This window comes from Clarias gariepinus, chromosome 6 (assembly GCF_024256425.1).
Source record: "Clarias gariepinus isolate MV-2021 ecotype Netherlands chromosome 6, CGAR_prim_01v2, whole genome shotgun sequence".
Taxonomy (NCBI): domain Eukaryota; kingdom Metazoa; phylum Chordata; class Actinopteri; order Siluriformes; family Clariidae; genus Clarias; species Clarias gariepinus.
The window spans coordinates 19,493,721-19,507,964 of NC_071105.1; the positions used below are offsets into that span (position 1 = coordinate 19,493,721).

The 14,244-nt window shown below is 37.5% G+C and overlaps 1 protein-coding gene across 3 annotated transcripts in view; it reads right to left on the minus strand.

The window, feature by feature from the left end:
• Positions 1-1,471: 1,471 nt before the first annotated feature.
• The window catches only part of plxnb1b (plexin b1b), a 90,740-nt gene continuing 77,967 nt past the window's right edge, over positions 1,472-14,244 (minus strand). For all 3 annotated transcript variants that reach the window (XM_053498217.1, XM_053498215.1, XM_053498216.1), the window contains exons 18-39: positions 14,121-14,229; positions 13,879-14,015; positions 12,849-13,022; positions 12,553-12,763; positions 11,894-12,136; positions 11,577-11,759; positions 11,284-11,432; positions 10,880-10,980; positions 10,437-10,654; positions 9,960-10,138; positions 9,794-9,860; positions 8,783-8,929; positions 7,010-7,175; positions 6,757-6,860; positions 6,582-6,666; positions 5,869-6,035; positions 5,585-5,745; positions 4,926-5,073; positions 3,943-4,007; positions 3,730-3,805; positions 3,541-3,615; positions 1,472-3,453 (exon numbers count right to left, since the gene is read on the minus strand). In XM_053498217.1, coding sequence (XP_053354192.1) covers positions 3,349-3,453; positions 3,541-3,615; positions 3,730-3,805; positions 3,943-4,007; positions 4,926-5,073; positions 5,585-5,745; positions 5,869-6,035; positions 6,582-6,666; positions 6,757-6,860; positions 7,010-7,175; positions 8,783-8,929; positions 9,794-9,860; positions 9,960-10,138; positions 10,437-10,654; positions 10,880-10,980; positions 11,284-11,432; positions 11,577-11,759; positions 11,894-12,136; positions 12,553-12,763; positions 12,849-13,022; positions 13,879-14,015; positions 14,121-14,229 — 3,070 coding nt within the window. In that variant the 3' untranslated portion in view covers positions 1,472-3,348. The remainder of the gene's footprint in view (positions 3,454-3,540; positions 3,616-3,729; positions 3,806-3,942; positions 4,008-4,925; positions 5,074-5,584; positions 5,746-5,868; positions 6,036-6,581; positions 6,667-6,756; positions 6,861-7,009; positions 7,176-8,782; positions 8,930-9,793; positions 9,861-9,959; positions 10,139-10,436; positions 10,655-10,879; positions 10,981-11,283; positions 11,433-11,576; positions 11,760-11,893; positions 12,137-12,552; positions 12,764-12,848; positions 13,023-13,878; positions 14,016-14,120; positions 14,230-14,244) is intronic.

Sequence of the window (14,244 nt, forward strand, 5' to 3'; positions counted from 1 at the left end):
AACATGTCAAATACCCTGGTGTTTAAACTCCATGACTTTGTTTTATTAATTCTGGTTGCTTTTTAAGTGTAAATATTTATTCAAAAATATTGTATGGAAATTTTAAACCTAATTACAAAATAAAAAAAAACCTAACAATTTGGGAAACACTGGAAGCTTGAAGATTTCCCTTCACTAGAGTTAAGAGGTCCATGATCTAGCATGACAACGCTCCTGTGCACAAAGCAAGACCCATGAAGACATGGCCTGCACCAGGGACGCTGACAGGATTATATTTAAGGAGTATCACACAAGAGGGAGTGCTGTCGTAGGTACCCTTTTGTCTACGACCGGATCACATCCATGCTGATAACCAGCACAACAGCACTTGCTCTCATGTGACAAGTATGCACAACAACCGCCTTTATTATAGTGCATGCCTCACTATATTTCTAGAAGCAGAATACGCATATACGACTACTCAGAGAGCGTGAGAGCAAGCAAAATAGAAAGAGAGGGAGAGAGAGGGAAAAAAAAGGAATTCAGGTTTTTTTTATGTAACTAATATAAAACTCTATTACCATACTGCATGCATTACAAAGGCCAGACTTGCTCTTATGGATATCTTCACTGCATACAACAGGTCACATTCCTATATCAAAAGCTTGGAGAAGGTTCAGTTGTTTTCTTTTGCTAATTTCTAAGCTTGCTAACACAAAAGATTAGTTAAATGTGAATAAAAAGCTAGAAATGTGCATTGAACACCAGAGATCATAAACATGCGTACTGAATTACGGCTGCCGATGTCCCTGGCCTGCACAGAGCCCTGATCTCAACCCCACAGAAAACCTTTAGGATGAACGCGAAAGCCAACTACACCCCAGGCTCCTTCACTGACCTCACTAATGCTCTTTTGGTTAAAGGGAAATATCTTCGCAAACATGCTTCATAATCTAGAGGAACACCTTCTCAAAAGACTGGATGTTATCATAACAGGAAAGAGGGGACAAACTCCATGGTTTTGAAATGGGTGTGATACTTTTCTCCATGCAGTGTATATTTTGTGTTTATAAGCATAGGTTATTTATTGGTAGGACAACTTGTCTGGACAAACCCAATCAGGAACATGGTTTTAAAGCATTTTTGTCTCTAATGATTCACTTTCTCACCTTTCACAGACGAGGTGGATTCAGGTTTTTAACTCGGCTTTTTGCTTCTTGTATGTAACAGTATCTTTTAGGATGGAAAATGGCTTAAACACTCAATACAAACGATTAGTTGAGAAGCCATAATGAGCTGCTTACCACAAGAGGAGGATTATTGTAACTTAAAGATATTTCCATGTCCTAGAAAAAAAGTACAAACTATATCAGTAGTAATGGAAAACATCAATAAACACTGATATACACATTCTGTGATGTTTTGAGAAACTAACACATGAAAACTCCAATACTTGAGAGTTAATATGTCAGATTAGAAATTCACACTCAACTTCATTTAGAATATTTTTATTAAATCTCCATATAATTTGTAAAAATTTTCACATACTGTTGGTAAGACGCTACAGCTGAAGGACAATCATTATTTATGATGATATTAACAACAACTTTTAAACCTTAAAGAGCCTGCTCTAGTCTACACATAATTTAAAGAACCTAACAATAGTTATAGCTTTATACTCCTTCTGAAACCTCTGCACATATTTTATCTTGTACAATTATATCTGTTCACACTATTAATTACATGTGTGGTGCATGTGTCTTACACTTAATGTACCATCGAACCATCAACCCATCTTCCAATATTTGCCTCTTTTTAAGTTGACGTTTTCTTTCTCTTTCTATGCGTCTTTTTTAGAATGGATGATAATTACTTTGGTTAAAAAAAAAAAAAAAAACTAACATTACAATGGCTAGTCATTAATCCACTTGTTGAAAATGATAAGCTGGAGGTTAACAGAAAGCAGTCTCTATAAACTGAACATGTTCTATCGAGTGTTTATGTAAAGCAGTGTAGAAAAACAAAATACATATTGACCTTATACTGTAGAATGAACTGAACATGTCTCCCACCCACATACACACATATGTAAAATACTTTTAAAAGGCTAATGATTTAGAGAGCAATTTCTCTTATACCACATAAAAGGAATGTTAGAGCAGAACCAACGACACTTCAGTCATGACAACTCAGAGATTTACAGAGACGTATTCCTGCGTACTGCCCTTCCAGTGATTCTCATACAGTTAAAAAAAAAAAAAACAAAAAAAACACATGAAATAAAATGTAGTGCCGCACACAGAAAATACATTAATACAAGAGAGAAAATGTTGAAATGCAATCTAGTGCTAGATTAGAGATGACTGACAGTCTTTGCCTGCATTTTTCCTTTCAGTATCAGAGCTCTGTTTAATGACTTGGACGGATGACACAGACAGTTGTAGAAGAAACTGAAAACGCATGTTAAGTGTGCCGATATTAAATAAATAATAATCTAAAATGACAACGTTCCACACCGATGTTTTACACAGTGAACGTTCTCACTTATGCTCCCCTGCCAGTGACAATATGCAGGAGAAACGCTAACAGACAAAGCCAGTCACTTCATTATATTAGTCCACACAGTAACACCTACACGGTGGTGTACAATCTGCATATTGGCAAAACACACAGAAAGAGTTATGTAGAGAGAAATCGGAGAGAGAATTGTACAAGGAGGTAGAGAATGGCAGGAAGAAGCAAATGCTTTGTGAGGCACAGATTTTGTTTTTGACCAGTACACGTCATTTTTATGCTTTCAAAAACCTTACTTGTCTCTACTTTGACAGGCGATATATTCCACCTTAGTAAATGTCTGTCCATGTGGAGCAAAACATCATTAATTATAGCCCATTGTAAGTCAGCGCTGAGTTTGATTGGTGTACTTGGATGGAACCGGTGAGACCACAGTTGCTCTTGTAGTATTCACCTGTCAGAGTAGTGGAAGAGTCAGACAACATGGCTGCCTCTCTGGCAGTGACCTCACTCGCATCTCACCACACCAGCACATCGCCTCCCTGTTTTCTCCTGAACAAAACTCCTACATCTGTTCCGTCATTCCGAGGATGAAGAGTCTCCAGTTTACTAATTTCAAACAATGACAGAAACTGCGTAATCACAAACCGAGTCCTCTTTACCTCAGTGAAGCGGCAGTGTGTTTACTCTGTCATTTAAGTCAACGCCCACAGTGCTGTGGTACTCATTTGCTGCTACTACACAACTTTCTGCAGTAACTACATACAGTAGGTCCATTCTTCAGTGCAACCCATGTTTTTCACCATCTGCTTATTCGTTTGCCATTCTGTCAATCATCTCATCATGATCTCTTATTTACAAGTCTGTCACTTTGTTTTCCACCGCTGCTGCGATCTGTTGGAGACGGTAACCAAGCTGCATCTTCTGCGCGGTGGTGTCCTCTTCTAAGGCAGTGATGATCTGAAATACACACAGAGTAGATATACTCATTTAATCCTTCTTCTTACATCATCATCATCTACTGTCCATGTCTAACCATCAGCTTACCTGGTCATAATATTTGTTGATATACTTGTAGAGCTCATGCAGGGCCACTAGGTAATTCAGCTCTCCTGAGTAATTCTAGGCAAAAAAACAAAAAAGGAATTCAGGAAAATGCCTTTACATGCACTGCAGGAGTCAGAACATCTCTGATTAAGATATATAAAATGAAGGTTGACAAGGGAAGGGATTTACCCTGGAGAGCTCGGCTAAGGCAGAGTTCATCTCCTGATCACTTGCCGGGATGGTTTGTCTGATGTCAGCATAGTACCTGAAATATATGGACACATTGATTATAAAGGTAATACTGTCTCAAACAATATTTTTTTATTTTAGTTTATAATTTTAAATCAAGCATTTCATTTAAAATCCAACATATTCATGCAAAAACGAGTTTGCTCATTATACCTCTCAACCATCTGCTTATAACGAGGAATGTCTCTGGCGTATAGCAGCTTGTTGATGGGGGAGTCCTGAGCAAGAGGAAGATAAGATGTTAAATTTAAAGGAAAACATTTAACCATGGCTAATGAAAAAAAAAAAATCCAACAGTGAATAGAATTTATTCTAAGACAATTTAGTATTGTTAAAAACATTGATTTAAACTAAATCATGGGCAGGATCCGATCACAGTGATAATGCAAATGCTTCTTTAAAAAACTATGATATTATTATCATAATAAATGGCCTTCCTAGAAATTACTTGCATGTTTTTTTTTTCTCTCCTTTTTTAAGAGTTTCTAGGAACTCTTAAGTGGTTATCTATGACTTCCTGGTTTTGGGAGTAAAAAAAAGAGGGGATACAGATGCCAAATTCACATTCATCAGGATGGGGGAGGATAAGAGAAAAATACAAATAAAATGAGACGAGACTGTGTTAACCATCATAAATCAGGCAAAATCAGGCAATGGATATCAAAAATGTTCCATATCCACTTGGGCAACAGTTGGAATTAACCTGCTTGGAAATGGATGTAGGGCAGTATAATGGAATGGTTAGAGGAACAAACACTTCTCCAAGGATTATGGTTGGAAACTGGCAAAAGAAAATGTACTTGTGGTTTGTGCTGCAGATTAAAGTCTACAAGAAAGGACTCAAGAACCTGAAAGATCTGCAGAGATTCTGTGTTAAGGAATGGTCACAGATCTTCTGCATCTCTTTTAAAAAGCATATAGAGAAGACTCTGTGGTGTTTGGGATGGTTGGGATGGTTGAATACAGGATTGCCAATAATTGTAATACATGTGGTTTTGGTAAAAAATAGATATTAGGCTTTTAATTAGAATACATTTATTTATGTATTTTTTTTCCTGAAAAATAATTAGTTTCAATCTGAAATTAGGCTAATTAACCACACAGATATTTTTTATTTTTAGAAGGTCTCATCTTACCCTGCCCAGTTTGTGCTCAGCAATGGTGCAGGAATCCATGAAGGTTTGAGCGATGACAGACAGCACAGCATCCACGTGGTCAGAAGCCTGCACATCAAAAATGAACTGAGGGTTCTTCACTATGTTGATCCAGAAGCGCAGAGGAAGACTGAAAAAGGTAGAGAACAGAACACTGTTACCATCACACCATCAATGTTTTCTAACCTATAGTACATGTGTGTTGAATTGTTGCTGAATGGATTAGGAACATCCTAGTCCTGGTCCTATTCTCAGTGCATTTCTCTAACTTGTAGCTCAGTAAAATGTTGATTCGTTATTAAATTATTTAACTGTTTAATTAAACAATCAATTGCCTATAATAGTACTGGCCTTACCTCTAAAATTATCCTGCAGAAATATGCGTTGCTTATTACTTTAAATTAAATAAAAACTCCACTGTGCAAATACAAGTTTGTCTTTGGGAAATAAACAGTACATTCCTCAAGGCTCTTTTCATTCATTAGTTTAAACTAGTTTACTAGATCATCTTATTACAAAACTGTGTGAATTGCTACTCGATGTAAATAATTGTAAACAGTAAACAGTAGAGTGATAATGCAAATACTTCTTTGTGTCAGCTAGATAAAAACTATGATTTAAAAGCTAATAAAATTAAAAACCTGTTGGTTTTCCAAATATGGATTGTTTCTGGATCCGAGATGCCGTGATGAGTTGCCTGATCATCCAGCAGGTCAAAGAAATATTTCACAGCGAGAGGAACGGGCCGACTCGTGCTTAGTATCACGGTGAACAGATCGTCAACAAACTTCTGCAAAGTTCCCTACAGACAGCAGATGACAGCATTAATTACACACAGTGCATCACCTACTGTTTTCCAGCTTTGCCCAAGACACACATAACTCCATTACTACCAAATATTTAAGTAGTTGAATGTGTACCATACCTTCATGGAGAGCAGGCGTGTGAGGTAGATCTCCGGTATGGCCTTGGCCCTTTCTCTTTCTCTTAAACTGCCTCTTCTGTGTTTGGGCAGGTCAGGTTCTTCACTGGCCTTTACAAGATGCCACAGTCTGATTCCACCCTCATCCGCATCCTCCAGCATGGGCGTCTCTGAGGAGGGAAACGTGTATGTGAAATCTTTCACCCAGACTCTAATGTGTGTGTGAGAAGCTGGCCTACTAAGCTAAGGCATGCTGAGCTCATTTGAAATTATATATTGGAGGAAAACATTGCTAAAAATACATGGCAACATTTAATTATTTTGGGAACAGTGGTCACTTTTGCTTATTGCTACACTTTATCCAGGATGGAACTAGGGCCAAAATGGCAGTTGTAAGCTACGGTACTATTTAAGCCAAGACAAATGCTGATGAAAGACATATGGATAAAACACGGGTGAAATAACCTCCACTTTGTGGTCCAGGGAATTTACAGCCAAAGTACTTTTTTGTATATTTGTTCTTACTTAATGTGCAAGAAACTAAAGACATTACTATTTAATTGCCATTCTTACTAGCCTGTCATTTACTGTAGACATAGGACTGAATCATGTATTTAAAAAAAAAAAAAGGCCTTGGCTTCCTGTCATGCTGTCACTAGCTAATGTCAGCACAGCTTCAGAATTTAAGGTCTCGGAGAAGTGTTGTGTGTACTCACTCTCTCCTGCCACATAATCGTGGTTGTCATGGTGGACAAGTTTGCTATGCCGTGGCACAAGCGCAACTGTAGCTCCATCAGGAACCTGGGGAAAAAAAATGTTACATAAAAGAAATTATCTTGATAAATACGTTTCATAGCAGGACTAGTGTACTGTACAATGTGTATAGTCCACCTTGTAATGCTGAAGTGTATTGAGGCGTTTCCAGTTGCCCTGCACCACAGATGTTAGATCTTCATCAGAGAGGATGAGGTGACCTGCAACACCTGAACGCCATTCTGCAAACACACCGCCGTGAATACAAACTGTTACAGAAAGTTTCAGAATTAACAGAAGAAATAAACAGGGCAGACTAATTCCCAAAAAAATATTTAGGAATGAGTATAATATGCATATCACATAAAGAGCAAGAATAGACTGTTCTTACCCAGGTCCAGTGAGTCTGTGTGCGGTCTATTGGAGAATGAGGTTCCCTTATAGACCTGATCTAGGATCTTTTCTTTGACTTGGGTTATAGTGTCACAATCTAGTACTTTGGCTGCTACTGGCTGCGTCTCATTCATTCCTATTCCCTGCATCAGCACGTTCAGATTCTAAACAATAAAAATAATAAATAGATGAGGGTTGGGGGTTTGAGTTTAGATAGTCAACCTACAGTAACACATGGGCTTCTAAACAGTTACAGAATCATGCATATCATTTTACGTATAAATGTATAGCACGGTTGCATATATCTATAACAGCATAAACCATCAAGTGTGACAATCTGACAAAGGGTAAAACTTAACATAAAGTTTGGTGAAAATAATGAGGAGTTTATCAGACATTTTCTGTTGAAAAATACAACAAAACAAGACTGAATCTTAAATGTCATCCTACACTGTGCAAGTAGGGCACTAGGCAGGGTTTACATCATTATATCTTGTCCTTTGTAAGGCACAAAGGAAAAGAATTCCGCTATCCATCTGGGGTTCAGTGCAACTTCAAAGGTATAAAATGATAAAAATAAAATGCAGAAAATAAAGCATTAGTGTGGGTAATGAACACGAAACATAATGCACCAGGATAAGTGCACTGAGACGATTTACTGTTTTTGTGTTACTGCGCTTGGCTAGGTTTGCTACGTACAATTCCAAACAGTTACTGGAGCAGAGTTAGCTACATTAACAGCATACATGAATATATCATGAATATGCATGCATATATTTAGACTTTGATATGAATGTTTATCAACTCAAAAGGGTGTGTGTGTGGGAGGGGGGGCATTGAAAATATTTATATATAATATCTTATCTTTAACAAAAAGGCACAAAACAATGTGGGCTCTGCCGAAGTGCCTGCAGTCTATTTCAGGATCTATTTCTATTTTTCGGAGCAAAAATAAACAAAATATTCGGTCCAAATCAACGATGATAAAAATGCACCATTTCGCTGGCATATCAGCGATTAGCTTACTTAATGAAACTGTAAAGAACACATCCACTTTTAAGTCTGCCAGAAAAAAAGAACATTTGCCAAAAAAGAAACTTCAAACAGTCACTACATTACTGAAGGATTTTTTTTCCCTGGTAGAAGGACAATGCCAGTGGTTCCAAATACACAGGCCAAAGAAGAGTCCTGGATCTACAGAATGTCTTGGTTAAAAATAACATCTAGGAAAAGTAATGGAAAAACACAAAAAGGAGGGCCCAGATTTTTTTGTGTTCTTTATTGCTCAGCTAAGCTCCAAGAACAGCAGTGCCTCAGAGTGTGAATGGGTTGAGCACTTAGACTTATGTTACCTGACAGGTACGTGCTGGGAGGCTTAACCAAGAATTAGAAAAGAAATATCTAGCCTGGAACATTAATTAATCTTATGTTAATATAATCAAACAGACTAAATTCCCCCATGGGGAGTTAAGGAGTATGTAATTGAGACCACACTTGCTCTTTCTTGCAAATAAATTAGCTTAAAAAAAACCTTTGCAATACATTTGCACTCATCACATATTATTTTTTTAATAATTTTTTTGTGGCATGAGAGATCCTGTACTCTAGGTTTAAAACACACTCTTGTTTAACAGTACCAAGAAGTACTATTTAAACAAAATAAAATCAGATGTTTTACACAGCTTTGATACTCTACTAGATAAAAGAAATAATGTTTTATGTTTCAAAAAGAGATTAAACAAACAAACAAAAAAAAAGTATAAATTCTAACCAGTGTGTGATACTCCAGGTCCTCTCTGAGCAGTCGGCTGTCGTTAAGGGTGTATTTGGCTTTGCCAGTCACTACATCCACAGGCCCTTTATCCACCTGGTGCTTTATGGCTCTAAAGAGCATATACAAACACTCCCCTGCTGAGTCCTTATGAACAACAGATTAAAAGATTATTTTAATCACTAATGCCAAGCACACACACCTTGTACACAATCATTTACACAATAAAATCTTAACATTGTTACAGGAGCACAATTCTTCAGTGAATTCAGTAAAATCTATTGGATGTTAATCAGGTAATTGGGGCATTCAAGTCAAACCAGGACTTCTGATTGGGTAAAATAACAGAACAATGAGAAAAGAGAATAAAAACGTCCATTATTTCTCTATATAATCCTCTGCTACACTAATGCACTTACTCAAGCATTTCACTAGTGCTTGGATACCATCAAGATAGAAAGTTAATTAAAATACAGTGGAACCTTGGATTACAAGCATAATTCGTTCTGGAAGCGGCTCATATTTCAAAACACTCATAAACCAAATCGAATTTTCCCATAAGAAATAATGAAAACTCAAATTATTTGTTCCACAGCCCCAAAAAAAATACATAAAAATAATTAACACAAAGTAAAAATATATTATATATTAATATAAAGTAAAAATAAAACAAATTAACCTGCACTTAACTTTAATTTTTAAAAAGTAAAAATAAATCCTGACAGATAAGTGTTTCCGTATGTGCGCGCAGGCGCAGTAGGGGAGACGATTACCCACAATTATGCAGCACAAGACAGAGAAAAACTGTTGGCTCATGTTGTGATCAAAACAAGAAGCGTATATGTGATACATGATACTTGGTAGTCGTAAACCAAGAGTTGTTTGTTTTCCAAGTCAAAAGTTATTAAAAAAACCTTTGCTTGTCTTGCGGAACACTCGCAAACCACATTACTCCGAGGTTCCACTGTATTTGATGTTAGCTCCTAAAAAAGTCTTTATTTTGACACTCACCCTCAGGAATGAATAAAGGCATATAGACATCCAGTTAGTCAGGAGCTTTTCCACAACAGTCTCAGTTCTGTATAGAAATTATATAAAAGATCAAATGTATATTATGTTTCTATAGTGATTAAAATGTCTTCAGTCTGCAACTGGCTCCTTCTTCCCATTTACTTACCTTCGCAGCATGAGTTTCGGGTTCTTGGCGACGTACTGCTCCACCAGGTCATTGAGGAGCGTCTTTAGAATGTCAGTGAAGTACTCCAGCTTGCCATGGAGGGCTACAGTAAGCAGAGAAGCCACATAGGCTCGGTCTCTAGGAGAGAACGTTCTCTGGCTCTCTAGAGTGTAAATAAACTGAAGATTACAGAAGAAAGAAGTGACGATTAGAGTGGGAAAAAAAAATATGTGCACAAAAATATAAAGGGAAAAGATGAAAAATTCCTCATAAGTAATAAACACCTACATCCCTCAATCTTGTACGGTTAGTTAGTGAATAAGTAACAGCAGTACATTGCTAACAGTTTAAGGAGTTTAAGATACCTTATTAACTGGTGTATTTCAAGTATAAAAACTTTTTAAAAAATATTAAAAACAAATTGTTTTTTTTTTCCTTTTCCAAAGGTTTAGTTATCGATAGCATGAGATTATGTACCTTGGTGAGGAAAAGTTTGCTGTTGAGCAGGTTGGAAAGTTGGACAAGACCCTGCTCCACTGTGGCCCGTCTGCACTCCTGCACATCCAGGTCTCTGCGTAGCGGTGACTCCCGATGACCCGGGAAAAAGATCCGCTCAGCATACTTCTTGTAATCCAGAAACGGAATTCCAGATCCCACCAGATCACTTGACATGTCCATCATTTCAGTCATCAAGTCTGGAATAAAGGTCAAAGGTCAAATACCAGTTGTCAAATTTGAGTTGAGTGCCATTAGATTGTTGTTTTGATTGAATATCAAATAAATCCATCCAATATAAGATCAAGAGCAAGCATAGTTTTTTTTCTACATACAATGTAGTCTTTGTAGCAAAGAACAAAATGGGATCAGACTTCCCTTTTCGTATGTTTAAAGAAAATTCTCCCATTCTTGTTTTCTCTCACCTGTAAACTCTTTTTTGCAGCGGTCCCTCACACTCGTCTCTAGATTCTCTAGCTGAATTTGAACCTTTTTGTAATCCCTTAGAGCCTGTTTACTTTTCCTCCTTAGAGAGAGAGAGAGAGAGAGAAAAGGGTTGTAAAAAAAAGCCTCCCTCAAACCAGGGACAGAGATTAGATCATACAACAGTCCATGATAAAATGACTAACATATAGAAAAGACTCCAGATGTGCAAGAGCTGTTTTAAAAGTGTAATTGACACCAAATGGAAGCTTTTGCCCGGTTAACAGGTAGTGATCTACGAGTAAGCCAACCTATCTTACTTGCACAACGAATGATACATTCTACAGTATATACTGACAAAACAAACAAACACAAAAAGCACACAGATCCGGATGGAAAATTCTACCTGTAGATGAGAACAATGATCACCACGATAAGGACAACGAGAGAAGCCACTGCTCCAACCCCTATCTGAGCCTCCAAAGGAAAGGTGGACTGACTGAGGGTGTCATACTGCACCTTGCCCAAAGAAAAGTTCAGATTTCCCATCTGTACCTAAAGCCACAAAACACACTTTAATCACCATCCGGAAACTTCTTATCAGCATTTCTTAAAGCGGATCTTTTATATTTTATACTAAAATTACAGACTACTCGACTGATGCCAGATGCATTTTTATTGTTAAGGGCTATTACTTACTGTGAATTCTGGGAGTGCATCAGCGCCTTCTCTCTTGCTTCCGTGGCTATATGATGGGGGAGGTTGATGGGCCGGTGGCTCACAGTACAGGTAGTTACTAGTTAAAGTTTTAACCAGACATATGCCCTCACCAATGAGAGCTACCACCTCCTCTTTCGAGAAAGCTAGGTCTAGATCCTGCCCCTAAATTGAGAGAAAAATTGAGGGAAAAAAATGCGCAAGAAAAGAAGGGAGGGGATAAAGATGAGAGTGGAACAGGAAATCTGAGTGCATGGTAAAAATGCACAACGACTAGGAGAAAATAAACTACCACTGACCTCTACCAATATTACCGAACCAGGTTTGTAGCGGTACGGCTCAGAAGGGTCATGGTTGTTAAGAGGGTGGAGGACAGGGTTACGCTCGTACGCAAAAGGTGTATGGCTGAACTTGTTAAAGTCGAAGCGCAAGTTATCCAGAAGAAACTCCACTTGCATGTCATCTTCTAACATTTCAGGGTTCACAGCAGGGGTATGACACAGCAGAAGAGAGGAAGTATTTACCTCACACCGTTCTTCAAACTACGAAAGGGATGAAAAAGAGAGAGAGAGAGAGAGAGAGAGAGAATAGATGATGGCCACATATTATTTAGTAAATATAAAGTTTAGACTATATGGCAAAACCTGTGAAAACAGACAACTATATTTGTGTGCATGCATGTGTATATTACAGTACATATCAATATCAAATGTCTTTAAATGTTTTGCTGCCAGATTATTTATAGCCTTAAAATTTATCTGATCATTTTGATTCATACATATTTTCCTCACGTTTTCCTCGCAAAAATTGCCATAATTTTCTTCTGATTGTTTAAAGTTGCTTTACAAAAATGATCATTGTTAAAAGCGCTATACAAATAAAATTGAATCAAACTGAATTAAACCATGAACCACCATTTAGTATTATATAACAGTACAACAGAATAGCTTCTACTCACATATTTTGTGCTGCTTTCTGGACCATTTGCTTCAGGAATGATCCTCTTGTGCCTCCACAATAAACTATTCTCAACACCAAAAGCTTTATCACTCCTTCCGTTTCTCCTTCTCCTCCGCCTGCTACCTCCTTTCCTGAACACGGTCACACGAATCCTTGGCTCCTGGACTACGTCCAAGTTGTTGCCAGTCACAGTGATCACACGGCCACCACTAAAACAGGAAGTTGTTTTAAAGAAATGAGATTGATGTGTATGAAATAAACGTGCGAGCGTGCATAATTACAGGAAGCACGTACCTGAGGAAGCTTTTGGAGGGTTCGACTTTTGTTATGTTAGGATCTGCGGTGTAGTGAAAGCGCACACTGTTAAGATTGCGCTTGCGGTTGCCGTAGCGCACTGTTACTGCATGCTCTCCTGTCTGGTTGCTGGCACCAGTGACGCACGTGATCCTGCCTTCTTGCACATCTGGCCTAGAAAGAGAAAGTTAAGAATCTTAAATTTTGGAATGGAAATCACCAGAGTACATCCAATATTATATTATCATAATACCACAGTGTCTGCCTCAGGGACTCTGTTATTATCACAATTGTTAAAGATATAATAATGATAAAAAAAAAAAATCCCAATTCCATATAGTTTTTATTTTAAAATTCAGGGAATCTAAAGAAACGTAGCAAATAATGTGCTTCGTGCACATTACCGTAGCACGCCACCTTTAAGATTATAAAGGAATTAAATAAATAAAAATAAAAAAATACATTTTTGGAAGTGATATGGGACTGAATAAATTTTTCTCCATCTCTATTATTAAATAGTCATAATATACTGTAATAATATACCAAATCTAAATGCGAAGTCAGTAGGCCAGTCATAATTACTAACAAAATTTTTTTTAAATAGGCAACAATTACATTCCAAAGTTATTAAATGGCTCAATCACAGATCATAACATACACAAGTGTCTTGTATAATGATCGAGACAATAGTTTATTGTGCGCTATAATTTTATGATAATGACAAGAGTAACATCCAGCATCAAGACAGATGAGATAAACCTTTATTCGACGGTGAATAGATGACAAAATACTTTTGTAAAACCTTAAAAAGCCGTTATTTTAAATTGTTTTTAACAGGCTTAACATTCAATATATTTCTAAAACCTGGGCAATTTGTACTATCATAAGATTAGTAAGTTAGTTTTAGTGGAACTAATTGTCTAGCAAATGCTAAATTACCCAATGTTACGTTATTTTACTTATACAAGACAATTTTGTTCACTGTTTAACTTATGTACATGCTGTTTGCGTGTGTGGGTGATTCATTTACATGACACAGGGGACATCGCCCAGTAACACGCTGATGTCACTGGATCTGCCGGTCAGTAACTTTTTGCCTGTGATGGTGAGAATGGTTCCCCCTGCACGGGGTCCTCTCTGAGGACTAACTCCTTCCAGCACTGGATCCTGTTCACATGCAGAAAACACAGTGTTAGAATTTTTATACATTTTGTCTCTTCACCACTTAGAAAATATTTATGTGCTACTAAGGCCATTACCACTATGACTGACCTGGTAAGTGAAAGTCTGACTTGAGAGACCTTTGCGTCCTGCATCCGACACTTCTACTGAGACGTGACCAAACTTCTCCTCTCTGCTTTCTCCTGTTGTACACACAATTCTACAGGACAGGTAA